At 45.1% G+C, this 26,218-nt stretch overlaps 1 protein-coding gene across 1 annotated transcript in view; it reads right to left on the bottom strand.

Annotated features, from left to right (window-relative positions):
* LOC144505369 (ran-binding protein 17-like) overlaps window positions 1–26,218 on the bottom strand; it is a 1,005,849-nt gene that overhangs the window by 423,575 nt on the left and 556,056 nt on the right. Inside the window, exons 17-19 of the mRNA XM_078231487.1 lie at window positions 24,328–24,408; window positions 5,186–5,249; window positions 4,401–4,515 (exon numbers count right to left, since the gene is read on the bottom strand). Coding sequence (XP_078087613.1) covers window positions 4,401–4,515; window positions 5,186–5,249; window positions 24,328–24,408 — 260 coding nt within the window. The remainder of the gene's footprint in view (window positions 1–4,400; window positions 4,516–5,185; window positions 5,250–24,327; window positions 24,409–26,218) is intronic.

The following is a 26,218-nucleotide window of genomic DNA, read 5'->3' on the forward strand; positions in this document are numbered from 1 at the left end:
CCCCCTGCGCCCCCTCCCCCTCCTCACCAGAGATCCATCTGCCCCTACCCCCCCCCCCGCTCACCAGTGAGCGATCGGGCTTCCTCCCCCCAACCAGAGATACATCTTACCCACCTCCCCCCCCCCCCCCCCAACCGGAGAATGATCTGCCCTCACTCCCCCGGACCCCCCCCCCCCCCCAAGAAAACGATCTGGCCTCACTCCCCCCCCTCTCCCCCAGACAACGACCTGGCCTCACTCCACCGCCCCATCTCCCCCATCTCCCAGACAACGATCTGGCCTCACTCCCCCGCCACCCCCCTCCAGAGAACGATCTGGCCTCACTCCCCCGCCACCCCCCTCCAGAGAACGATCTGGCCTCAATCCCCCCCCCACCCCCAGAGAATGATCTGGCCTCACTCCCTTCCCCCGCCCCCAGAGAATGATCTGCCCTCACTCTCCCCCCCCCACCCCCAAGAGAACAATCTGGCCTCACTCCCCACCCCACCCACCCCCCCAGAGAATGATTTGGCCTCACTCACTCCCTCCCCCCCCGAACAGAGAACAATCTGGCCTCACTCCCCCCCCGACTCCCCATCCCATCCCCCCCCCCCCCACCGTCCCGCCCTCAGAGAATGGTCTGGCCTCACTCCCCACCCCTTCCTAGAGAAAGATCTAGCCTCACTCCCCCCACCCCCCCCCCCCCCCCCCCCCCCCCGCTGATCTGACTCAGGAGGGCAGTTGGAAGCTCTGAAGTCGCTCTTCAGCAGCTGGAGCGCCCGATTCAGACTTTTATTTGGCAGGTTCATTTCGGCATGATTCCGGATCGGCGAACGCAGCGGCAAAGGGGGAAATGCTGATAAAATTGGGCAGCCAGTTCATTAATTCAATTGAAATACATGCAACTACATTTAACTTGCCGTTGTGCCCGTTTCAGACGTGAAGTGGATCGTGGCCATTCCCGGGTGTCGGTAAAGTGACCATCTGCACAGACGCGGGCTCGGATCGTGTTAATGGCCTCACACCCGACTTTACGACGTTTTCGCGCCCGGCAATGGTAAATTAGGGCCCAATGTTAAGGTTAAAAAGTAGAAACTCAACACATTTAATTAGATTCTAGATTTTGGTAAGACAATTTAACAGGATGAGAGTGAGACTGAAGACAGAAAACTGGACAAAATTATTATTGGGTAAGACTACAGATATATAGTGACAGTTGTCCAACCAAGCATTTAGGTGAATGCAGGGTCCTAAGGTGCAAGAACTTTACTGATCAAATTAAACAGTAATGGTCAACAAAGGAGGTGAAAGATACATTTCTAAAGGAAAGAGGGTATCAAAGTGCAAATAATTGTGTAAATCCAGATGATAAGGAGGGATAGAAGAACAACAAAGCAATGCAAAAATAATAGTAGGAGCTGCAAAGAAGGAACATGAAAGGAGACTTGCGTAGGATATAAAGATTAATTCACCTTTTTTTTTACAGTTGTCAAAGAAAGAGGTGAGTCAAAGGTGGTTGAATTGTCTCTCACAAAAAGCAGTAGGTATTAGTTCAATTAACAGTTTTAAATTTGAGGTCGATGTTTGCTTTCCAAGTGTTACATCCAGGTGAGGAGGCATCAGATAACTCCCCTCTTTGCCCTCTGCTCATTTGAAGGCAGTAGTTTTTTTTTAGTTTGGACAGGATATCCTCGCCAATGCAGTGAGTACTTAATTGTTTACATGTTGTGGTCAAAAGGAAGCTAGGAAAGGATCAGTTGGCCGAATTACAGTCCATTAAAAAAGTAAAAGAAGGTACAGTCTGTAATTAAAAGCAGTCTGTAGTTTGGTTAGTCAGCTGGCGATAGTGGTACTGATGCTTCCAACTTAAAGATGTAGGTGAAGGAGCTGGTTGTTCTTTGAGAGATGGTCATCCTGGATTGGATTCTTCTAAGAAATCTCTGTTTGCATTAGGGCATCTCTAGATATTCACAGTCAACAAACAACTCAAAGCTTACCAGGTGGGTGAAAAAAGGAGGCACTTAGGTTTTCTCCGCAAGTTGCTTGTCCTCAGTTCTGCTGAGAAAATATATGCGTAATACATACAAAAGCCTGGCTTGTCACATGACCCTCCACTGCCAACTGCCAGGGGAGTTTTTAAAAATGCATTGTCGGTGTGCTTCAAAGTTAACTTGATTAGGTCATGTCTGGAAGCTGACTTAGCCGGGGTCCCATTATCTAAGCAATTAGTCTTAATGGCCCATCTTGAACAGTTGAATACATCAGGTGATTGCCATAGATGATGAGACAGGAGATGTGATTCCTTCACAGTACCCTGAAGTCATTGGCTGGAATCTGAACCACCGTTCACTCTAGCAGGACTTTTCTATTCCGCTGCAGTGAATGGAGATTTGGCTGGCCAAATTCTCCAACCTCATTCCAGCAGGAGCATGGCGTGAACGGCAGGTAAAATTGCTCCAATTGTCTTTCATGGGTTTTGCAGACAGACTGACTTCACTCCAATAATTTGGAATGTGGAATGTATCGTAAAGCAAATTGGCTTAGCTGTGTTAGCCATTTTGGACTGAGAGGTCAAGTCAGTTTCGTCTCTGTATTTTTAAAAAGTCTATTTTTAAAAGTTCAATTGAAGTTGCAAGCGAGTGGATTAAAAATAATGATTCAGCAAATAGAACACCTTGATGACAAAGGTTTTCAGTGATATGGAGCCAAAACAGGTGCACAAATTAAGGACAAAAATCAGCCATAATTTCACTGAATGGCAGAACAGGCTTAAGGGGCTGAGTGGCCTACTCTTGTCCCTATGCTCCTATAACGCTTGGTGTTCCACTGGTGTAACCTTGCGCTAAAGATTACAAAGAATGAACGAAGGCATACAGTTCACACTGAAATGGAAATAATAGATAGTAGGCAATGCATTACAAGGAAATAATTCAATCCTGCACTTCTGATATTGCCAATTACAAATGTTAGCAGAATTGGGTATTTGAATTAACATCTTAAACACAATTCCAGGTATTTGCTTTTCTACCGAATATATTAGAAATATTTTATGCTCATTTTACACTTTTCTTACTAATGCAGAAACAGCTAGTTGATTAGAGTAGGTCGAGAAATAAATATGTACGACCTATTAAAGCGAAAGTGTTGAAAATGTACATAGGACAGAATAACAAGTTAAAATGTCACCTAGAGACCAATATCTGACAGATCTGCAGTGCATTTCCAGTATTTAATTCACATTTCCAGCACTTGTTTTTCTCCTTTTTATGGCTCCCTGGAATTAGAAGTTTTTAACCTGACTTTTTAAAAAACATATGATTATATTTGATATACTGCACAAAAACCGTTCACACTATATTTTGCATTATTTTAAGAGTAAGGTCACTGACCCCATAAGCTCACTATACACTTGTGTTGCATGTCTTCCCTCTCTTAGCAACTCTGTAATCCATCAATGAATCCTGTCCTCTCCATGCTTTCATAATCCATTATTGGAAACCCTTCGCTCCATACTTTTACTATTTACGTCTGAATGACCTTTCATTGCAACAAATCTCCAGTTAATGCCCACCACTTGCTCACAATTAAATGCAATTAACAATTCAATCCCTTTCTCTTCACATGTAATGCTAAATGTGTCTAGATCCCTTTTTCACACACTACACTCTCAGAGGCTGGATCACTTCCTTTCCACACAAATCAGAAAGTAACAGGATCCACGGGGTTTTCTGTGCTGAGTAGTCTGAACTGAGCCAGAACATTAGTTGCTTGAAAACATTAGTTTTAGTGCCACTGGGTTAACGGGAGGAAATATAAACCAGGTTTCCTCGCCTATAGTAGTCATGTGATAACATTTTAGGACTTGGTGGCAATGGCCTCTTCAATTGAATAGCTGGCTCACTATCTAGAATCACTTGTGAGTGCCACTTTGAAGAGGTACTGTTTGGCTGCTGAAATCTATATTTGCAGCCGAGTGAGAGTGACTGACTTCAGGAGAAAGGTGGCTATATAGGAGGCCAAAATACTGCTAAGCATTTATGAACAAAAATCTGATCAATTTTTTTCCCTACAATCTATGAAACGTTACATGGTGCTCCTATGCACCATGTGAATGATTGACAAGTGATAGTTTAAGCTGCTCAGAATTTAGCGAAATCCAGTTTATTTAATTACAAAATCCGCACTTTAATATGTTCTAAACAAAAAGGAATTGGAACATTATTTTTTAGGACGATATTATTTTCATCAATAAACTCGTAAATTTAATTTGAAGAAGAATCGAAGGGGGCGTGTTAATAAAAAGAAAAAAATCTCGCAGAAAAAGTCTTTAACAATAACCCTTTTCATGTATAAGCCGGAGGCAAGCAGCTGTGATAAATAGTTAGCTTTCCAAATGTGACAGTTGAACTTTTCCATCTTACCCAAGTCTACGAGAAGCAGGCGAGTCAGTGCAGTATAGAAGGTTGTGCGGCATCTCAGGACAGCATCACCAAGGTGAAAGTGTTCACTGATGCCCAGGAAAGGTAAGTGTTCACACTGATCAACCAAAATAGAAGCACAGGAACAAGCAATTAATCACTGTATATCTAATTTCAATACAAGAGGGAAAGATTTCAATTTTCACACTTATCTCCTGAAATCATTTGCTCTAGCAGCTCTCTAGTGCCTCAAAATTGTGCATGTTTGAGCCCAGATGTTGAATGTCAGGCAGGTTATTCAACTGTGAAGGGCATCAGAGCCAAACCTAGTCCTGTTCTCAGCTGACATCTGAACGTAAGCATGTGCAAGGATCATTGTGAAGCTGGAATCCAGGTTGATTTTGTTTGCTCCCTAAACAAAGGGATGCGGAAGCCCATCTCTTGAACAGCCAAGGCCATATAGCTTGGTACAAATCTGGGCTGAACCCTGGCTATCTGGTCTATTCCGCAGCACTTTAATAGACTGGGCCTCTCGAGGAGCTAGATTAAATATCTGGCTTTCAAAATGTGACAGCTGAACTCAAGTTTCACAAAAATGAAAGGAACAAATAATTTGTCTGGTTTTAATTTTGCACCTCTGGTCATTCCTTAACAATGTGAGAGAAGAATTTGTGAAGAATCAACTTTCATAACAAAATAACAGTTGTGACATCCAAGTCAAATATGCTGTAATTGGCTGGAAAAGCATTAAAAAAACAACTGTTCTCTGACAAATAAAAGGTACTTACAGTGTGGTTTTGAAGGATGAATCGCACTGCATCAATCTTCACCAGCTTCTTCAAGATGGCATATGTAATTGCAATGTCAAGGAGACAAACAAAGAAGAACATGGCTAAAAACCTGTGATCTAACTGGTTTAATCTCCTGTAAATGTGTATGATCGCACGCATGACAACAAGCAGCTGCCAGGCAATGCCTGCAGTGAGGGCTCAGGAGAAGCCCTTGTGAGATGCCAAGTCAGTGGATGGTTCATGACTCTGTACTGCAGGAAAGATAACCCTTTGGAGAAATGGTGTTCTGCTAGGTTTGGCTGAAGAGCTGGAATTATACCTGTAAATTGGTGCTGGAGTGGAGCCTCTTGAAGCCAGCGGAATATCGTCTTAGGGGAGGCGATTAAACCATCAGGAGGTGAGCAGTCATTCAGACAGTCCAAGACTAAGTCACTTTTGGGAGGGCATTCCGAAGCGAGATCTTCAAAAGACTTAAAGTCTGTTGTGAGGGACACAGAGTTTTAGTGAGGTTGTATAACTCAAAGTGGACACTGATGTCTGGATGGGCTGCTGAAAAAAGCCATGTGATCTGTTTTAATCGCAACTGCCAGTTATTTTGCAGTGTAGTGTATTTGACTACAGTTTGCCTGTTAATTCACATGCACCTCATGTTAATTCTAAATTTTCCCATCCTAAATGACGGGGCAGCCCAGCATATCAGTAGAAAAGGCATTCGTTACAACCTCCAGCCAGATGTCTGATGTCTGAGTTGATGATCCATCATGGCCTCCTTTGGAGGTCCCAGCTTCACAGATACCAGTTTTCAGCCAATTCGATTCGCTCCATGCAACATCAAGAAACAGCTGAAGTCACTAGATACTGCAAAGGCTTGCCACACCCCAAATCAAGCTGTTCAGTACAGTGACAATCCTGGTATATACGAGGCAATGTGTCAAATTGTGCACAGAAAAAGCAGGACAAATCCAGTTGCTGAGCAATAACCTGCTCACTGATGCTCAGTTTGGGTTTATCGAGGACCACTCATCTCCTTTCAAACATGGACAAAAGAGATGAACTCAGGAGATGAGGTGACAGTGAATGCCTTTAATATCAAGGCCACACTTGACGGAGCGTGGTATCAAAGGAGCTCCAGCAAAACTGGAGTTAATGGGAGGGAATCAAGTGGAAAACTCTGAACTGGTTGGAGTCATACCTGGCACAAAGGAAGATGGTTGTGGTTGTTGAAGGTCAGTCAACTCAGTTCCAGTCCAAAGATGTGCGGGTTAGGTTGATTGGCCAGGTTAAAAATTGTCCCTTAGAGTCCTGGGATGCGTAGGTTAGAGGGATTAGCGGGTAAAATGTGTGGGGGTAGGGCCTGGGTGGGATTGTGGTCGGTGCAGACTCGATGGGCCGAATGGCCTCCTTCTGCACTGTAGGGTTTCTATGTTATTACTGCAGGGGTTCCTCAGATCCAACCATCTTCAGCTGCTTCATCAATGACCGTCCTTCTATCATAAAGTCAGAAATGGGGATGTTGGCTGATAATTCGCTGACAATGGTCAACAACTCGCACAATACCTCAGATACTGAAGTAGTCCGCGTTCAAATGCAGCAAGACCTGAACAATATCCAGATTTGGGCTGACAAGCGGCAAGTAACATTCATGTCACAAAGAAAGGCAGGCAATGGCCATTTCAAACAAAAGAGAACCTAACTCATTACCTCTTGACATTCAGTTGCATCACCATCACTGAATCTCTCACTATCAACACCCTGGGGACTGAACTGAACTGGCCATATAAATACTATGGCGAAAAGAGCAGATCAGAGGCTAGAAATCCTGCAGCGAATAAATCACTTCCTGACTCTCTAAAGCCTGTCCACAATCTACAAGGCAAAAGGAGTGTGATGGAATACTCTCCACTTCTCTGGATGAATGCAGTTCCAACACACTCAAGAAACCTGACAACATCCAGGGCAAAGCAGCCAGCTTGTTTGGCACCTCATCCTAAAGCATTCACTCCCTTTACCATTGACACACAGTGTGTACCATCTACATCTCTTTCGGCCCAGAACACAAGAGCTGGGCCCTGCGTGCCGAGGAGTGGGGTGTGGAGCGGGGCTTGGAATGCTGTGGTGTGGAGCGCTGAGGAGCGGGACCCTGGGCGCCGAGGAGTGGGGCCCGGAGCGCCGAGGAGCAAGGCCCAGGGAGCTAGACACAGGCATCCAGAATGGGGTCCAGGTATGTCGAAGCAGAGTGTGAGGCAGCAGGAATAGAGTCCACTGGAAACTGAGTGAGAGTGGGTGGATAAGATCTATGATCGAGATTTTGCTGTGCAGGGGACAGTTTCAAAGTTTGCAGATGACATAAAATTTGGAAGTATTGTGAACTGTGATGAGACAGTGTAGAACATCAAAGGACATAGACAAGTTGGTGTACTGGACAGATAGGTGGCAGATGAAGTTCCACGCGGAGGAAATGCATTTGGTAGGAAGAACGTAAGAGACAATATAAAATAAGGGGTAAAATTCTCAGGATGGTGCAGGAGCAGAGGGACCTGAGTGTATATGTGCATAGACCTATGAAGACAACAGGTGGAGAGAGCTGTTCATAAAGCATTTAGTATTTTGGGCTTTCTTAGTAGCGGCATAGAGTACAAGAGCAAGATTATGCTTAACTTATATGATACTAGTTAGACCTCTGTTCTAGGCGCCACAGTATAGAAAGGATGAGAATGCATTGGAGAGTGTAGAAGAGGTTTACAGTAATGGATCCAAGGATGAGAAACTTTAGTTATAGAGGATAGATTGGAGATGTTGGGACTGTTCCCCTTGGAGAGAAGAAAGCTAAGTGGTGAGAGAGATGCTCAAAATTATGAGGGGGTTGGAAAGAGTAGATGGGGGAGAAACTGTTCCTACTTGTAAAAGGATCAACAATGATAGGCCACAGATTTGAAGTAACTTGCAAAAGAATGTGATGTGAAGGAAAAACCTTTTCACACAAGTGAGTTTGGAATGTACTGACTGGAAATGTGACGGAGACAGGTCCAATTGAGGCATTCAAGAGGGCATTAGATAGTTACTTGAAAGAAACAATGCACAGGGCTATGGGGAAAAGCACTAAGTCATAATGCTCGTTTGGAAAGTCGGTGGAAGCATGATGGGCCAAATTGCCTTCTTCTGCAATGCAACAATTCTGTTATTCTGAGTGTGAAGGGGAGAATGCGTGAGGGGGAGAGAGTGAGGGGGTGTGAGTGAGGGGGTGAGAGAGAGTGAGGGAGGATAGAGAGTGATGGGGTACGAAAGTGTGAGAGAGTAAGGGGGTGAGAGAGTGAGGAGTTGAGAGTAAGGGGGGAGAAAGTGTGAGGGGGTGAGTGAGGAAGAGAGTGTGGGGGGGTGAAAGAGTGTGAGGGGGTGAAAATGTGTGAGAGGGGTGAGAGTGCGAGGGGGTAAAAGAGTGCGAGGGGGTGAAAGAGTGTAAGGGGGAGAGAGAGTGTGAGATGGGTGAAAGAGTGTGAGAGAGGTGAAAGAGTGTGAGGGGGGGAGTGTGAGATGGGTGAAAGAGTGTGAGAGAGGTGAAAGAGTGTGAGGGGGAGAGTGTGAGATGGGTGAAAGAGTGTGAGAGAGGTGAAAGAGCATGAGGGGGTGAAAGAGTGTGGGGGGGTGAAAGAGTGTGAGGGGGTGAAAGAGCGTGAGGGGGTGAAGGCACATGAGGGGGTGAAAGAGCGTGAGGAGGTGAGAGTGTGAGATGGGTGAAAGAGTGTGAGAGAGGTGAAAGAGTGTGAGGGGGAGAGTGTGAGATGGGTGAAAGAGTGTGAGAGAGGTGGAAGAGCATGAGGGGGTGAAAGAGTGAGAGGGGGAGAGTGTGAGATGGGTGAAAGAGTGTGAGGGGGAGAGTGTGAGATGGGTGAAAGAGTGTGAGAGAGGTGAAAGAGCATGAGGGGGTGAAAGAGTGTGAGGGGGTGAAAGAGTGTGAGGGGGTGAAAGAGCGTGAGGGGGTGAAGGCGCATGAGGGGGTGAAAGAGCGTGAGGAGGTGAGAGTGTGAAGGGGATAGAGGGGAGAGACGGAGTCTGTGTGAGGGAAGAGAGGGTGTGTGAGGGGAGTGTGTGAGAGACGGGGAGAGGGAGTGTGTGTGTGCGTCTGTGGAAAGGGGCAGTGTGTGTGAGGGGGAGGGGCAGTGTGTGTGTGAGGGAAGTGTGCGTGAGGGGAGAGGAGAGTGTGTGAGGGGAGTGTGTGTGAGGTGTGTATGAGGAGGAGAGGGAGTGTGTGTGAGGGGAGTGTGTGTGAAGGAGGAAAGGGTATGTGAAGGGAGTGTGTGTGAGGGGCAGAATGTATCCATAAGTCTGGCTCACTCCCAGTCTCTGGGTTCCCACTCACCCACTTACACTCCCAAAGTGGGTGAGTGAGTGAGCACTGAGTTGGGGAGTGAGCCAGAAACACACATCTGCACACTATTACACTTCAATACTCTTTATTTAGTGCTCACTTATTTTTGCTCAGCAACTTGTGTCTTTCCAAACCTCAGGTTTTTTAACAAAATTCATGTTAAATGTTGTGCCAAACTTTATCTTTCTGAAATTTCTGCATTGAACCCTTGAGTGAGAAAAAATTGAAATGTGGCCCCCCACGCGAAAAGGTGGGACAAGCCTGATAAAGGGGAGCTTTGCACTAACCCATGTCATACACATCCTGGTGGGTTTCATGGGGCAGTGTATTGGGAACGTTATTTTGCATTTTTATGATCCCCATGGGGGAACCTTGAACCAAAAATAACGAAATTTACTGAATGACTGCCAAATAAAGAAATGACCATCAAGATTTCACTTTTTGAAATTTTTACAACACAAAACAGAACTGATACAAATTAAATCTGAATTGACAGGCAAATGCTACTTCAAATTAAAAGGTAAAGTTCACTTTAAATAGTTGATACAACAAAAATATAGATCTATGGAACCACAAGCATTTCCTAGAATGTATAGCATTAAGGAGCTACACAATTTCATGATATGCTGTTCTTTATTCTTATAGGGTAGGTCAGAAGTTGTATTTCACAATATCTTAAACAAAATCGTTATAGTGCAGAAGGAGGCCCTTTGGCCCGTTGTGTCTACACTGGCTCTCCAAATGAGCAATTCCCTTAGTGCTATTCTCTTGACCTGCACCATTCTCCTTTTCAGATAACAGCCTAACTTACTTTTGAGTGCCTCAATTTAACCTGTTTCCACCATACTCTCAGGCAGTGCATTCCAGACTGCTGCGTGAATAAGTTTGTTCTCAAATTGCTTTTCTTTCTTTTTCCAATTACTTTAAATCTATGCCCTCTCATTCTCAATCCTTCCACCAGCGGGAACAATTCCTCCTGATCTACTCTGTCCAGGCCATTCATGATTTTGAATACCTTTGTCAGATCTCCTCTCAACCTTCTCTCATCTAATGAAAACAGTCCTAACAGTCCTCATGGCAGTGTGGTGATAGAGTGGTTAGCACTGCTGCCTCACAGCACCAGGGACCCGGGTTCAATTCCAGTATTGGGTGACTGTCTGCATAGAGTTTGCATGATGCAGTGTGCATGACTTTCTTCCTGGTGCTCTGGTTTCCTCCCACATTCCAAAGATGTGCAGGTTAGGTGGATTAGCCATGGTAAATTTCCCCTTAGTGTCCCAATGTGTGTAGGTTAGTTGGATTAGCCATGGTAAATGGGATGAAGGGGATAGGGCGGAGGAGAAGGCCTGGGTAAGATACTCTGTCATAAAGTCAGCGCAGACTTAATGGCCAAATGGTCTCCTTCTGCACTGTTGGGATTCCATGATTCTCCTGTCTGTCTTGATTACAGAACTTTCTCATCCCTGGGACCAATTTTGTAAACCTCTTCTGCACTTTCTCCAATACATTCACATCCTTCCTGAAGTGTGGTTGCTAGAACTGGACAGCACAGTGGATGTACCTACACCACATTGACTCCAGCAGTTTAAGAAAGCAGCTCATCACCAACTTCTCATGGGCAATGAGGGATGGGCAATAAATGCAGTCTGAGCCAGCAGCACCCATATCCTATGAATGAATTTTTTAAAAGACATGAGTTTTTAAAAAAAATCATTCATGGGATATGGGTGCTGCTGGCTCAGACTGCATTTTTTGGCCATCCCTCATTGCCCATGAGAAGTTGGTAATGAGCTGCCTTCATAAACTGCTGGAGTCAATGTGGTGTAGGTACATCCACTGTGCTGTCAGGGAAGAGTCTGGGATTTTGACCCAGTGACAGTGAAGGAAAGGTGATATATTTCCAAGTAGGATTGTCTTATGCAACTTAAACTTCTTGTTCCAGTACCCTATGCCCCTACTAATAAAGCCTAGGATACTGTATGCTTTCACAACCTGTTATATCTTTTTTTTATGTTGTCTCTCCATGTTCTTGCTACCAAAATCAGTCACTTCACATTGCTCCGCACTGATCTTCATCTGCCACCTGTCCATCCATTCCAACTTGTCTATGTTCTTTTGAAGTTTTACACCAACCTCCCCACAGCTCACAATAATTCCAAGTTATGTATCATCTGTAAATTTTGAAATTGTGCCCTATAAACCAAGATCTAGGTCATTAATATATATCAGGAAGAACAAGGATCCCAATACCAACCTCTGGGAAACTCCACTATAAACTTCCTTCTATCCTGAGAAGTATCCATTAACCACTGCTCTCTCTTTCACGTCACTCAGCCAATTTTGTGTCCATTTTGCTACTGTCCCTTTTATTCCATGAGCTATACTTGCTTCATAAGTATGTTCACTGAGCAAGGCACACTTCTCCGAATCCTCTCTCCCTCGGGTCAGTTCTGATGGTGTAACTTTCCAGAGTTCCTTTTCAACCAACAAACCAATAAAACCTATGTTTGTTCCTTTCTGGGAAAAGACCCAGCTGTTTAGTGTCTCTGAGCTATTCACACAACTTTCCAAGTTTTATATCTTTTGACCAGCACCTCTCTGAGATGGAACTTGCTCCTGAAAAGAGACAGAAGTCCTCTCTTATACTAATTAAAGGGCCATCACCGAAAAGATTAAGTGAGGCGAGCTGGCTAAGCAGAGCAGGCTCTCCCTGGCTCTCCCTCAACCTTTACTTTGGGGTGCAAAGAGCCTGCCCTGGAACAGTGTAGTGGGAGTTTTACTGTGTATCTAACCTTTGATTGATCTGTGCTGTGAATGTTTGATAGAGCAATGTAGAGGGAGCTTCAATCTGCATCTAAACTGATCTGAAGCATACTCTGGGGATAATTTGATGGATTAATGTAAAAGGAACTCATTCATGTAACAATATGTGCAAAGACACAATGGGATGAATAGCTCTCACCATCTTGTTCGATGATTCTCTGTTTAATATTTGGACTGGGAATGAGGAAGAGTAGCTGAGGCATAGGTAGGAAGACGGAAGGGGTCATGAAAAAAGAATATAGGGAGTTAAGTAGACAGTTGGGAAGGAGGAACGCAAAGGTAGTAATCTAAGGATTGCTGCCTGTGCCACAGGAAAGTGAGAGCAGGAATGGAGTGAGGTGGAGGATGAATGCGTGGTTGAGGGATTGGAGCGGGGGGCAGCGATTCAGGTTCCTGGATCATTGGGACCTCTTTAGGGGAAGGTGTGACCTCTACAAAAAAGACGGGTGGCACTTGAATCCCAGGGGGACCAATATCCTGGCAGGAAGGTTGGCTAAAACTACTGGGGAGACTTTAAACTAGAAAGGTTGGGGGGAGGGAATCGTGATGAGGTGACTGGGAGCGAGGAAGTTAGCCCGCAAATTGAGAACGATTGTAGACAGTGTAAGAGGGAGAATAGACGGGTGATGGAGAAGGGGAGAGCTCAGACCAAAGGTTTGAGATGTGTCTATTTTAACGCCAGGAGTGTAGTGAATAAAGTGGATGAGCTTAGAGTGTGGATCGATGCTTGGAAGTGTGATGTGGTGGCCATTACGGAGACTTGGGGACAGGGACAGGACTGGATACTTCAGGTGCCGGGTTTCAGATGTTTCAGAAAGGACAGAGAGTGAGGCAAAAGAGGGGGGGGGGGGGCACTGCTGATCAGGGATAGTGTCACAGCTGTAGAGAAAGTGGAAGCCGTGGAGGGATTGTCTACGGAGTCTCTGTGGGTGGAAGTTCGGAGCGGGAAGGGGTCAATAACTTTGCTGGGTGTTTTCTACAGGCCGCCCAATAGTAACAGGGATGTTGAGGAGCAGATAGGGAAACAGATCCTGGAGAGATGTAGTAATAACAGAGTTGTCGTGATGGGAGACTTTAATTTCCCAAACATTGATTAGAATATCCCGAGGGTAAGGGGTTTGGATGGGGAGGAGTTTGTTAGGTGTGTTCAGGAGGGTTTCCTGACACAGCATGTGGATAAGCCTACAAGAGGAGAGGCTGTACTCGATCTGGTACTGGCTAATGAGCCTGGACAGGTGTCGGATCTCTCAGTGGGGGAGCATCTTGGGGATAGTGATCATAACTCTATCTCCTTTACGCTAGCATTGGAAAGAGATAGGATCAGGCAAGCTCGGAAAGTGTTTATCTGGAGTAAGGGGAAATATGAAGCCATCAGGCAGGAGATTAGAGGCGTAAATTGGAAGGAGGCATTCTCGAGGAAAAGTACTGAAGTAAGGTGGCAGATTTTCAAGGAATGTTTGTCTGGAGTTCTGCATGACAACATTCCGATGAGACAGGGAGGTGTTGGTAGGTTACGGGAACCGTGGTGCACGAAAGCTGCGCTGATCCTCGTGAGAAAGAAAAGGAAAGCGTACAAAAGGTTCAGAGAGCTAGGCGATGATAGGGATCTAGATGAGTGGGCTTGTAGGAAGGGACTTAAGAAAGAAATTAGGAGAGCCAGAAGGGGTCACGAGAAGGCCTTGGCAGGTAAAGTTAAGGAGAACCCTAAGGCGTTCTATAAATATGTGAAGAGTAAAAGGATGAGATGTGAAGGAATAGGGCCTATAAAAGGTGAAGGTGAGAAAGTCTGTACAGAACCGGAAGAAATAGCAGAGGTGCTTAATGAATATTTAACCTCGGTATTCACGGTGGAAAACGTCCTGGGTGGTTGTACTCCAGGATTGAGGCGGACTGAAAAGATTGAGTATGTGGACATTAAGAAAGAGGATGTGTTGGAAATTTTGAATAGCATCAAGATAGATAAGTCGCCGGGACCGGATGGGATGTACCCCATGTTACTGTGGGAGGCGAGGGAAGAGATTGCAGAGCCTCTGGCGATGATCTTTGCATCGTCGATGGAGATGGGAGAGGTTCCGGAGGATTGGAGGATTGCGGATGTGGTTCCTATATTCAAGAAAGGAAATAGGGATAGATCAGGAAATTACCGACCGGTGAGTCTAACCTCAGTGGTTGGTAAGTTGATGGAGAAGATCCTGAGGGACAGGATTTATGAACATTTAGAGAAGTTTAATGTGCTTAAAAGTAGTCAGCATGGCTTTGTCAAAGGCAAATCGTGCCTTACGAGCCTGGTGGAGTTCTTTGAAAATGTGACTAAACACATTGACGAAGGAAAAGCGGTAGATGTGGTTTACATGGACTTCAGCAAGGCGTTCAATAAGGTCCCTCATGCAAGACTTCTCAAGAAAGTGAGAGGGCATGGAATCCAAGGAGCTGTTGCCTTGTGGATTGAGAACTGGCTTGTCTGCAGAAGGCAGAGAGTGGTTTTAGATGGGTCTTTTTCTGAATGGAGGTCGGTCACCAGTGGAGTGCCCCAGGGATCTGTTCTGGGACCCTTGCTGTTTGTCATTTTCATAAATGACCTGGATGAGGAAGTGGAGGGATGGGTTGGTAAGTTTGCCGACGACACGAAGGTTGGTGGTGTTGTGGATAGGTTGGAGGGATGTCAGAAGCTGCAGCGTGACATAGGTAGGATGCAAGACTGGGCGGAGAAGTGGCAGATGGACTTCAACCAGATAAATGTGTAGTGGTCCATTCTGGCAGGTCAAATGGGATGAAGGAGTATAATATCAAGGGTAAGACTCTTAGCAGTGTAGAGGAACTGAAGGACTTTGGGGTCCAGGTCCATAGGACTCTTAAATCGGCCTCGCAGGTAGAGGAGGTGGTTAAGAAGGCATATGGTGTGCTGGCCTTTATCAATCGAGGGATTGAGTTTAGGAGTCGGGAGATAATGATGCAGCTTTATAAGACCCTCGTCAGACCCCACTTGGAGTACTGTGCTCAGTTCTGGTCGCCTCATTTCAGGAGGGATGTGGAAATGATTGAAAGGGTGCAGAGAAGATTTACAAGGATGTTGCCTGGATTGGTTGGCATGCCTTATGAGGATAGGCTGAGGGAGCTCGGTCTTTTCTCCTTGGAGAGACGTAGGATGAGAGGTGACCTGATAGAGGTGTACAAGATGTTGAGAGGTATAGATCGGGTGGATTCTCGGAGGTTTTTTCCCAGGGCTGAAATGGCTGCTACGAGAGGACACAGGTTTACGGTGCTGGGGAGTAGGCACAGAGGAGATGTCAGGGGTAAGTTTTTCACTCAGAGGGTGGTGGGTGAGTGGAACCAGCTGCCGTCAGTGGTGGTGGAGGCAAACTCGATAGGGTCTTTTAAGAGACTTCTGGATGAGGGTTGAGGGTTATAGGTATGCCTATGTATAAGCCTAGGTAGGTCGGGACATGACCGGCACAACTTGTGGGCTGAAGGGCCTGTTTGTGCTGTATTTTTTCTATGTTCTATGTGAACTGTCCCATTCATTAGGACTAACTATCTTCATCCAAGCTGTACAAAATTAACAAGAAAAACTTTGAGTTGCACCTTTTTTCTACCTCTCCTCCCACTAAAAAGCTCATCCGCGACATCGAACATTGTGCAGTGGTACAATACAAATGTTCGAGGAAGCTCGGAAGTACACATAGCCAGTGCTCAAATAGTGATGAAAATTACTTTTGCAATATTATTTCAAAATCGCTCACAATATTTCCCAGAGAAAAATAACAGACATATCATAAACAGTCAAAATAACCACCAAAATTGGGATGTGTATTGTATTTGGGGCTAAAATGGCCACACAGCCAAGACAAGTGTAATTCATCATTTTTTTGATTTAATACCTAGGAAATATATTAAAATAATAAAAAGAATCCTGAAAACCTCAGAATTTGCAGTGATAAATAGCACCCTGTGCCTTTATTGCATTATCCATACAAACAGAAATATTGCATGGTGGATTTTGGCAGACAAGTGCGATTATTTTCCAATAAAAAGTTGCATATTAAATTCCAGCATAAAAGTGGGTGGGTATTACTTTCTGGAGCTTTCACTGTCTGCCTTAGGGGGGCAAAGGATTTAAAACTTAACTTTAATAACAATACAGCATTAGAAACAAAAAACTTGTTTCAAGTCATTTACGTTTTGTTGATATATATAAAAAATATATAAAAATTGCTTTTTCTTTCTTATCGAACCAAATGACTTGACTGATACATGATTCCATGCAACCACCAGGGACTTGAGTCAAGCTTGATTACACGTTTATAAACATTAGGAGCACACTCCTCCACAACCTAAAAGTTGTCAGTTTGGATGAGTGGCAACAGATCAGCCAGTGACTCAGATCATAAGAAGGAAACAGCCAACTTCTTTATTTAATGCTTAATAACTGATAAACCTGCCTCCAAAGACCCAATTCTTTATTTGCTTCTTTTCTAACACTCCAATGATTTTCAGAAAATGATCAGAAAGGAAAGCTTAACATCCTCAGCTAATATCCAAATGCAAAATCCTAAAGGCCTGAGGGGATCGGAGAACTTGTCTTATTTTAGAGCGCACACTTAAAAATAAAAACTATGCAGGCTAGACATTGGAAATTAAAATCGAGAAAATGTTGAGAATGCACTGGTGAACTAGGGTTAGAGAGAAAAAGGTTTCTCCAGAACCTCGAGCAGAATAGTTCATTTCTGATCAATGGACACAGATGGAATGTTAATCTGCCTGTGCAGTTCCACTATATTTTTCAAATTATCCAGTTCAGTTCCAGTTCTCAACAGTAGCTGATTAGTATACAAAACTTAGTACACCTGACAAACCAATTTATGGAGGGAATTGAAGAAATGGATCTCTACAGCTAATGGAAACAGGTAAACATTTAGAGACATGAATCCAGGAATAGATGAAGGTTATAGGGGTTGGCCCTTGAGCCAGATACCATGTTTTAGATGCATATTCATTTTCCATTTGTAACAATTCTTATTGCATCATGTATAGTTTTGTCAACTTATACAGATTTAATAAGAATGCAAAAAATGTAACACACTCCAGTTCATATGGAATCATTTTATTTTGGTTCTGATACTAGTAGCTCTGGTTTGCAAAAAAACAGAACTACTTGTCCCCCTAAAGTGTCTGGGAGACCCAGACCAAGAGAACTTCCATTTTCTGCACTGATAGAGATGAGTAGCAATCAAATCAATCCACTGTTATGGCATCGCATGCAGGTGGGATGGGGCATTGGTATAATATAATATTTCCAGATTTTTCAAAATGCTCAATGTGGATATCCTATGTTAATTGCAAACAGGTAAATGCATTTATTTAAAGTCCAGCAAAGGTGGGAAGTATCTGTTGGAGGAGGTGTATACAGTTAATTCACCAAGTGTGACATAAAGGGAATAGAAGTTAGAAGGCACAATATCCCATTATATCATGAATAATCCTGATCAGTTTGGGACAGGTCAGGCAACCATTAAACCACAGAATTCCTATTGCAGGAGGCCATTTGACCCATCGAGTCTGCACCATTCTCTGAAAGAGCTTCTTATCCAAGCCCGTCCCCCTATCCCGGTACCCCTCGCATTTACCATGGCTAATCCACCTAACCTATGCATCTTTGAACACTTAGGGACAATTTAGCATGGCCAATCCACCTCACCTGCACAGCTTTGAACACAGCAACCTGCCCCACTTTTTGCGATGGTGATTAGTGAATGGCAATCCCATGGACATGAATGAACTAAGTAAGATAAAGCTTCTCAATAGCCTAGTGAGTATAGACAATTCCCATTTCGGTATATGTAGACTAGGGATTCAAAATTGATGGGTCAATTGAAATGTTCAAAGTTGAAATTGATGCGTTTTTGTTCAGTAATCAAGGAATATGATCAGAAATGGATAATTGACGCTCATCACAATCATTAATAGTATGCATAACAGGCCTGAATGTCCATTAAATCTCAGGCTGTGACAAAATTGCTGATCTGACTAAAGGTGGAAACTACTGTATCAGAATTGGTTTAATTGCCAATAAAAGAGAAAGAAAGCAAGTAACCAGGGCTTCTATCTATTGGAGGAGGTGTAGTTAATTCACCAAATAAAGGAATAGAAGTTAGAAGGCAAGATATCCCAGTCTATCCCTGGATATCCCTGAAATAACCCTGATCAGCTTGGGACAGGTCAGGCAGGTTCCTTGTCGCTATCCTGCTAGAAATGCATCTGTGTGAATATTAGATGATGACAGTATCTGGCTTGGCTGTGAATCCCTGAAAGGTTATTTAGTCTAAAGACTATCATTATCTCAGTTGGGCTATGATGGATAACGAATTGGGTGAAATGCCCAATTGCTGTTGATAGTACGTTCAACCATGCCGGACATCAGAGCCAAGCCTGATCCAAAGTAAACAGGGATGTTGAGCTCCTTTAGCATCTCAATTGCTGCCTGCTTGAGATCAGCTAACTTGTGATTATGGGACCTGTATGGTTGAGTACCAATTCACACTATACATTTTCTCACTGAGCCATAGGAAAGGCCTTTTAAAAGGATAAGAATTCAATGTGTAAAACTTATAAAACTCTTAACTGTCTTCACACATTTATTTCCCATTTCCAACAATTTTACCCTCCTATCATCAAGACAATACCTGTGTGAAAGTCATTTACAATTTGCATATACTCGAATAACGAAGAGTCTACCACTACCCTTTGCTCAGAAGAATCTTAATCATTCTCTAAATGAAATTTAACTTTCATATGCAAATTGCAGTTTCTGTAATCTCATGGAAGACAATGCCACCTTGGGATACTATTTTCTTAATAATATGCTATGTGCAGTAATCCTGATTAATGGATTCTCACTCATTCTGTAGTATATTAAGATCTCGTTATAGGCTGCGATTTTAATTTCCTCACTGAAGGAGATCTCAACACTCTTCTGCATTAGCAGAACACAAGGCAACACATTTCTTCCACTGCATTACATTTTCATGGTATGATCTGGGTTGTTTCTGTGGCAAAGACCCTTTTTAACATCGACAGTTTGTCAGCTTGGCCCAAATCTGTACCAGAACAGTTAGCTAGATGTCATAATGAGTTTGTTACTCCACTTCCATCATATGCTCGTAACCTTCTAGATGTGAATCTCATATTCAGAGATACGAATTCTCAACTCCACTCAATATCAGTTTAACAATAATGAAATGCCTAGACTAATTTAACAGTCCAACAGCAGTAAGTCAAACAGCAGATTAGAACAATATATCCCAGCCTCAGGAGCTAGCAAGCATCCCCTGTACCTCTATTGGTGTCTTTTCTACTATTGCTGGTCTTTCATTCATCGACAATGCACCATTCCCCCTGCTGGACCTCCCTCGCTTTTCCAACACTTTGTGCTTATAAAAGCCTTCTCAGAACCCTTTGGTTCTCCACCCTATTGTTCTCTTACAAGCTCAAAGGAATATAGTTTATTTTCTTCTTTTATGCATAGCTTTATGAGAATTGCCCTGCATATGAGGAGTGCTTTCAAAATATATAGGAAACATACTCCCTCCCTGTAGAGTTCCCCCGATCACCACACCACTCCCCCATCAGCACCCTGCATACTCACCACCACCACCGCTCTTGCCCCCACCAACCGCCACCCCCCCCCCCCACCCGATCACCACCCCCATGCCCAGCACCAATGCTGCAGGGTCCCTACTGTGAAAAACAGATGGGAATGTTGCTTCTGCAGAAAAACCACAAGACTGACCCACAGTGTGTGTGTGTGTAATAAGATCAGACAAACAAAAAGATGTAGTTAACGGTTAACTGGTGGAACTAAAAAAAAATCGCTGACAACTGCAGCTAGCACACACACAAGAAGCTTGCACAAGAATAGATAATCAAATAAGGCAGCTGCCGGACGGCACAGAAGCTAGTGGGTGAACTTTGCTGCAATGAGACCCTCTCCATCACCGCCTGTCCTCCATCCTCCAACTCCTTCTTGGCCTCTCCTCCGCATCCTCCTGCTGCTACTCCTCCTCCAGGAAGTCTCCCAGCAGCTGCATCTGCTTGTGGAGCACATGGCAGACCACGATGATGTGGGGGACTCTCAGGGGGCTGAACTGGAGGACAGAGCAGTCTAACCGCATCTTCAGGAACCCAATGGACCGGGTGCAGCATGTGCCTCGTTGTAGCGGGTCTCCATCTCGTTTTCTGGCCTCTGCACTGGCGTCATCAGCCAAGTCCTCACTGGGTATCCGTTGACCCCATGAGCCATGCCGGGCTAGTTCTCGAACAGCTCGGGGATGTCCGAACTCCAGAGGATGCAGCTGTCATGTACCCTCCCCATGTATGATATTCATCTTGTGGTCAGAGACAATCTGCACGTTCAGGGAGTTCTATTGATGAACCGCACTCACTGACTGTGTGGGGGCCACAGGGCAATGTGCATGCCATCTACAGCCCCCTGCACATGGGGCATGCCAGCAATGGTGGCAAAGTCTGCAGCCCAGGCTTCCTATTGGGCCTGGCCCACGTCAAACTGAATGTAATTGCCAGCCCAAGTGGACAGGACATCCATGACCTCACGGACGCACTTGTGCATTGAGGACTGAAAGATTCCACAGATGTCCCCACTGGATACCTGAAAGGACCTGGTGGTTGAGGGCTGCCGTGACCTTCACTCCCAACGGGAGCAGATGTCCTCCTGTCCCTCGAGATGCCAGATCTGTGAAGCCCGACATAGATCTCACACTGTCTCCTGACAGAGACGGAACCTGCCACAACAGGCGGCTTCTGTCATCCCCTCAAAGGAGCTATGGGACCTGTGGACCCTGGGTCTCCGCCTCCTCCTTCCCCTGCGCCCCCACCCTCCCCTCCCCCACCCTCCTGCAGGACAATGCATGGCCACGTCTTGGCCCCAACCGTACCCCCGTGCCCTTTTGCTGCAGCCTCTGGCCTGGGCTGGCCTTGTCGCCCTCCTCCTTCTCAGAGGCCGCTACAATGATTGCCATCTCAACAGCTGCCAATCCAAAATCCATACCTGAATTGGGGGGGAAGGGGGGGGGGGGGGGGGAGAGAGTCAATGGTGGCAGGGAGAGAGAAACATTTAGTGTGATTATCCTGCCGGGTCCCTACCCCTTCTCAGTAACCATGAGTCCGGACGCTGACAACCTAACATACATGAGGTGCCATGTGTTACCTCAATGGTTTGCTCACAGTTGACATTCTTGCCACGGCAGGCAAAGAGAGCATATGGGTGGGTGTGCAGGCATCCCCATTGCAGACCCTTGAAGCATAGACATGGGTGCAACCACTGCATTGCCTTCCAGGTATATCTTGCAGTTCAGCCAGATGGGGTTGGGGCAGCCTCCTGATTATCACGAGGGGATCCCATCAAAGGCAGCACTGCAGAGTCCATGCAATGTGAGGGGTCATGTTACACCTGCTGAACTCTGCTTGATTGGGACAGTCTTTGCCAGACCTGCTGCCTGTTGCTGTTACTGGGGCCTGAGATGCAAGGTCTGGAGTGAGCCACAATGCCTGTTCCAGCAGACGGATAGCAGGGCAAACAGGTCGATATTCGTGGTGTTGGTGGTGGATCTCACATGGCACAACTGTGGGGTCTTTCTGCAGCCAGGGGCAATGCACATACCATGGGCCTGGAGCCAGCAGTGATCCCTGACCTACAGCCCCATAAACTAGCAGTGGCCCCGAAACCCCAGCATCCATGCCCACCCCAGCCCACCCAGAAGCTTTGCAACCCCTGAGAACCCTCCCTGCACTCTGGGGGCTATGGGGCTTATCTCCTATCTCCCCTTCATTACTGCACCAAGCCCAGAATTTTATTGACCACCTATGATTCGCTCCAGCGTGACGTCACGGCGTAGAGGTGGGAAAGGTGGGAATGAGGGAAGGGAGGAGAGCTGTGCCAAACTCGCTAATTACATGTAAACCTATTCAAATGCATTGAAATTGACATCGCTCCTATATTGGGTGTGATGCTGCTTGTGCCGGAGAAAATTGCCTGGGAGGATTCCGAGCCACCAGGCATGAATCCAATTTTCGCCATCCGCTTTATTTTCCCACCCCACTAATCGACCAGCGCAACGGGGCGGAAAGATCGCGCCCGCAGTCTTTTCCAATTCTGTAAAATCAAATGCAACTGTGAAGGTCGTGGTGGATGCTGAGTTCATTGGGCTATATCCTTCATAGAAGAAATCATAGAAACCCTCCAGTACAGAAAGAGGCCATTCGGCCCATCGAGTCTGCACCGACCACAATCCCACCCAGGCCCTACCCCAATATCCCGACATATTTTACCCACTAATCCCTCTAACCTACACATCTCAGGACACTAAGGGGCAATTTTAGCATGGCCAATCAACCTAACCCACACATCTTTGGACTGTGGGAGGAAACCGGAGCACCCGGAGGAAACCCACGCAGACACGAGGAGAATGTGCAAACTCCACACAGACAGTGACCCAAGCCGGGAATCGAACCCAGGTCCCTGGAGCTGTGAAGCAGCAGTGCTAACCACTGTGCTACCGTGCCGCCTCCTTACCTGAACACTACTGACCGTTCCACTTCCTGATTTACTAACTTTTATTTCTGCTCTCCAATATTGTTTCCTTAGCCTTTTGGGTGAAATAAAGTAAGTTATTCCATAGGGCATTTGAGCTAAATACAATCCATTCTGTTTTTCCTAATCTATGTACTTCAATTGGGGCAAGATGTGACCAAGGCTTTTTGTCCCCCACTTCATCATTTACTTCACTCCATGTTGTGATTTTTCCACAGGCTCAAAAAGCAAATAATTTTCCTCATAATTTGGGTATAAGTTTCTTTTTCTCAATTTTTTTCTCAATTGGGAAGGGGAAGAGAGTGGTATTTGCCAGGTGAACTGTTCTCTTCCTTGCTGCACCAAACACATTGTTTTGAAATTGTACAGCCACGACTGGATGAGGAAGTGGAGAGATGGGTTGGTAAGTTTGCCGAAGACACGAAGGTTGGTGGGGTTGTGGATAGTCTGGAGGGATGTCAGAAGTTACAGAGGGACATAGATAGGATGCAAGACTGGGCGGAGAAGTGGCAGATGGACTTCAACCCAGATAAATGCGTAGTGGTCCATTTTGGCAGGTCAAATGGGATGAAGGAGTACAATATAAAGGGAAAGACTCTTAGTACTGTCGAGGATCAGAAGGACCTTGGGGTCCGGGTCCATAGGACTCTAAAATCGGCCCCGCAGGTGGAGGAGGTGGTTAAGAAGGCGTATCGTGTGCTGGCCTTTATCAATCGAGGGATTGAGTTTAGGAGTCCGGGGATAATGATGCAGCTATATAAGACCCTCGTCAGACCTCACTTGGAGTACTGTGCTCAGTTCTGGTCGCCTCATTACAGGAAGGATGTGGAAAAGATTGAAAGGATGCAGAGGAGATTTACAAGGATGTTGCCTGGATTGAGTGGCATGCCTTATGAGGATAGGCTGAGGGAGCTCGGTCTTTTCTCCTTGGAGAGACGAAGGATGAGAGGAGACCTAATAGAGGTATATAAGATGTTGAGAGGCATAAATCGGGTGGACTCTCAGAGGCTTTTTCCAAGGGTGGAAATGGCTGCTTCGAGATGACACAGGTTTAAGGTGCTGGGGGGTAGGTACAGGGGAAATGTTAGGGGGAAGTTTTTCACACAGAGGGTGGTGGGCGAGTGGAATCGGCTGCCATCAGTGGTGGTGGAGGCAAACTCAATAGGGTCTTTTAAGAGACTCCTGGATGAGTAGATGGGACTTAATAGGATGGAGGGTTATAGGTAGGCCTAAAAGGTAGGAATATGTTCAGCACAACTTGTGGGGCCGAAGGGCCTGTTTAGTGCTGTAGTTTTTCTATGTTTCTATGTTTTTATGACTGCATAGCTACATCAATGAAAAGGATATCCAACAGACAGGTCATTGAGAAACTGCAATGTTCTGGAAATCACAGGCTCACTTCTCCCCCAGCATTTCAGATTGTTGACACTGTAAGAAAAGGGATATTCATTACTGGAGCACGTAGAAATATTTAATGCTGAAAACTATCAATGGAAACGTGGGAGCGGCAAACAGGACATTTATCTATTTATTCTCTTTATCAAAAGCCACTCTCCATTTCCTGTGTGGAATAAAGAACAATGGTCAAAAATTTCCTCACATATGGAAATAGGTGCTTCTTAGTTCAAATCCACACATTGACTTCACACCTTTTTATTATGCCATTGTTAGTTCCTTGTTCTGATAACAGAGTCAGATATATTTCAATGGTCAGAGAATAAATAAGTTTTGTTTCACATGCAAAATCTTCTTAGGCAAGTGTCAAGTAACATTTGTGCCACACAAGTGCCAGGTAATGACAATCTCTAACAAGAGACAATCTAACCATGTCTCCCCAAGACATTCGATGGCATTACCATCTCTGAATTCCGAATTATCAACATCCATTGACCAGAAACTGCACTGGAAGAGCCATATAAATACTGAGGTTACAAGAGCAGATCAGAGCTAGGAATTCTGCTGAAAATAACTCACCTCCTGGCTTCCCAAAGCCTGTCCATAATCTCCAAGGCACAAGTCAGAAGTGTGACGGAATACTCTCCACGTGCCGGCAATGCCCACATCCCATGAATGTAACTAAAAAAGCATGTTTTAAAGGGTCATAACCGGCTTTGTAATGCAGCACAGCAAAGCCAATCTCAATCTTCCACAATCCAAAGATTTGCAGGTTAGGTTGATTGGCCATGCTAAACTGCCCCTTAGTATCAGGGGAATTAGCAGGATAAATACGTGGGGCTACAGGGATAGGACCTGAGTGGGATTGTTATCAGTGCAGGCTCGATGGGCCAAATGCCCTCCTTTTGCACTGTAGGGATTCTATGATTCTGTGGTGACTGAAATTAACACAAATGCACATCTCAGCAGCAATCCCTGGATTGTGGCCAGGGTGATTTCCACCCTTCACCAGGGCAGTCAATTCTAGCACTCCTATTGTCATTCAAGCTGAGAATAGTTAATTCAATGTACACAGTTATTAAACCTGGGACCTTTTATTTTGTACAGTTCAACTGCATAGTACCCTTTGCCATATCACTGGGGTCATAGAAATCATAGAAACCCTACAGTACTGCAAGAGGCCATTCGGCCCATCGAGTCTGCACCAACCACAAACCCACCCAGGCCCTACATATTTACCCACTAATCCCTCTAACCTACGCATCTCAGGACACTAAGGGCAATTTTTAGCATGGCCAATCAACCTAACCCGCACATCTTTGGACTGTGGGAGGAAACCGGAGCACCCGGAGGAAACCCACGCAGACACGAGGAGAATGTGCAAACTCCACACAGACAGTGACCCAAGCCGGGAATCGAACCCAGGTCCCTGGAGCTGTGAAGCAGCAGTGCTAACCACTGTGCTACCGTGCCGCCAGTGGAGATAAATAGCCTAACATAATCGAATCAAAGGGAAATTGTCTAACAATTTCTCTTCCAGTCTTAATGGTTAAGATATTTTGTAGCTTTTTTAAAAATGTAGATAAAGTTGTGGAGCTGTGTTTTTTGGGGGGATTGTGAAGTCCTTCTGGTTGTTTTTGTCAAATAATAGTTATAATGCTATGGAATCTCTGAGAAAAATTCTGCACTGGGCTTCAACACTGCACCTAACATTTAATGAAAACATGTTTTAATGTCTTTTTAATCATTTCAGAGTTCAGTTGTACACAAATTATATTAGTACTGCATGGATTGGTTGTGTCATAGTGATAAAGAATAATTATGAAATATTCATTGTTGTACA

The sequence above is a fragment of the Mustelus asterias genome, chromosome 16, assembly GCF_964213995.1.
Source record: "Mustelus asterias chromosome 16, sMusAst1.hap1.1, whole genome shotgun sequence".
Lineage (NCBI taxonomy): Eukaryota > Metazoa > Chordata > Chondrichthyes > Carcharhiniformes > Triakidae > Mustelus > Mustelus asterias.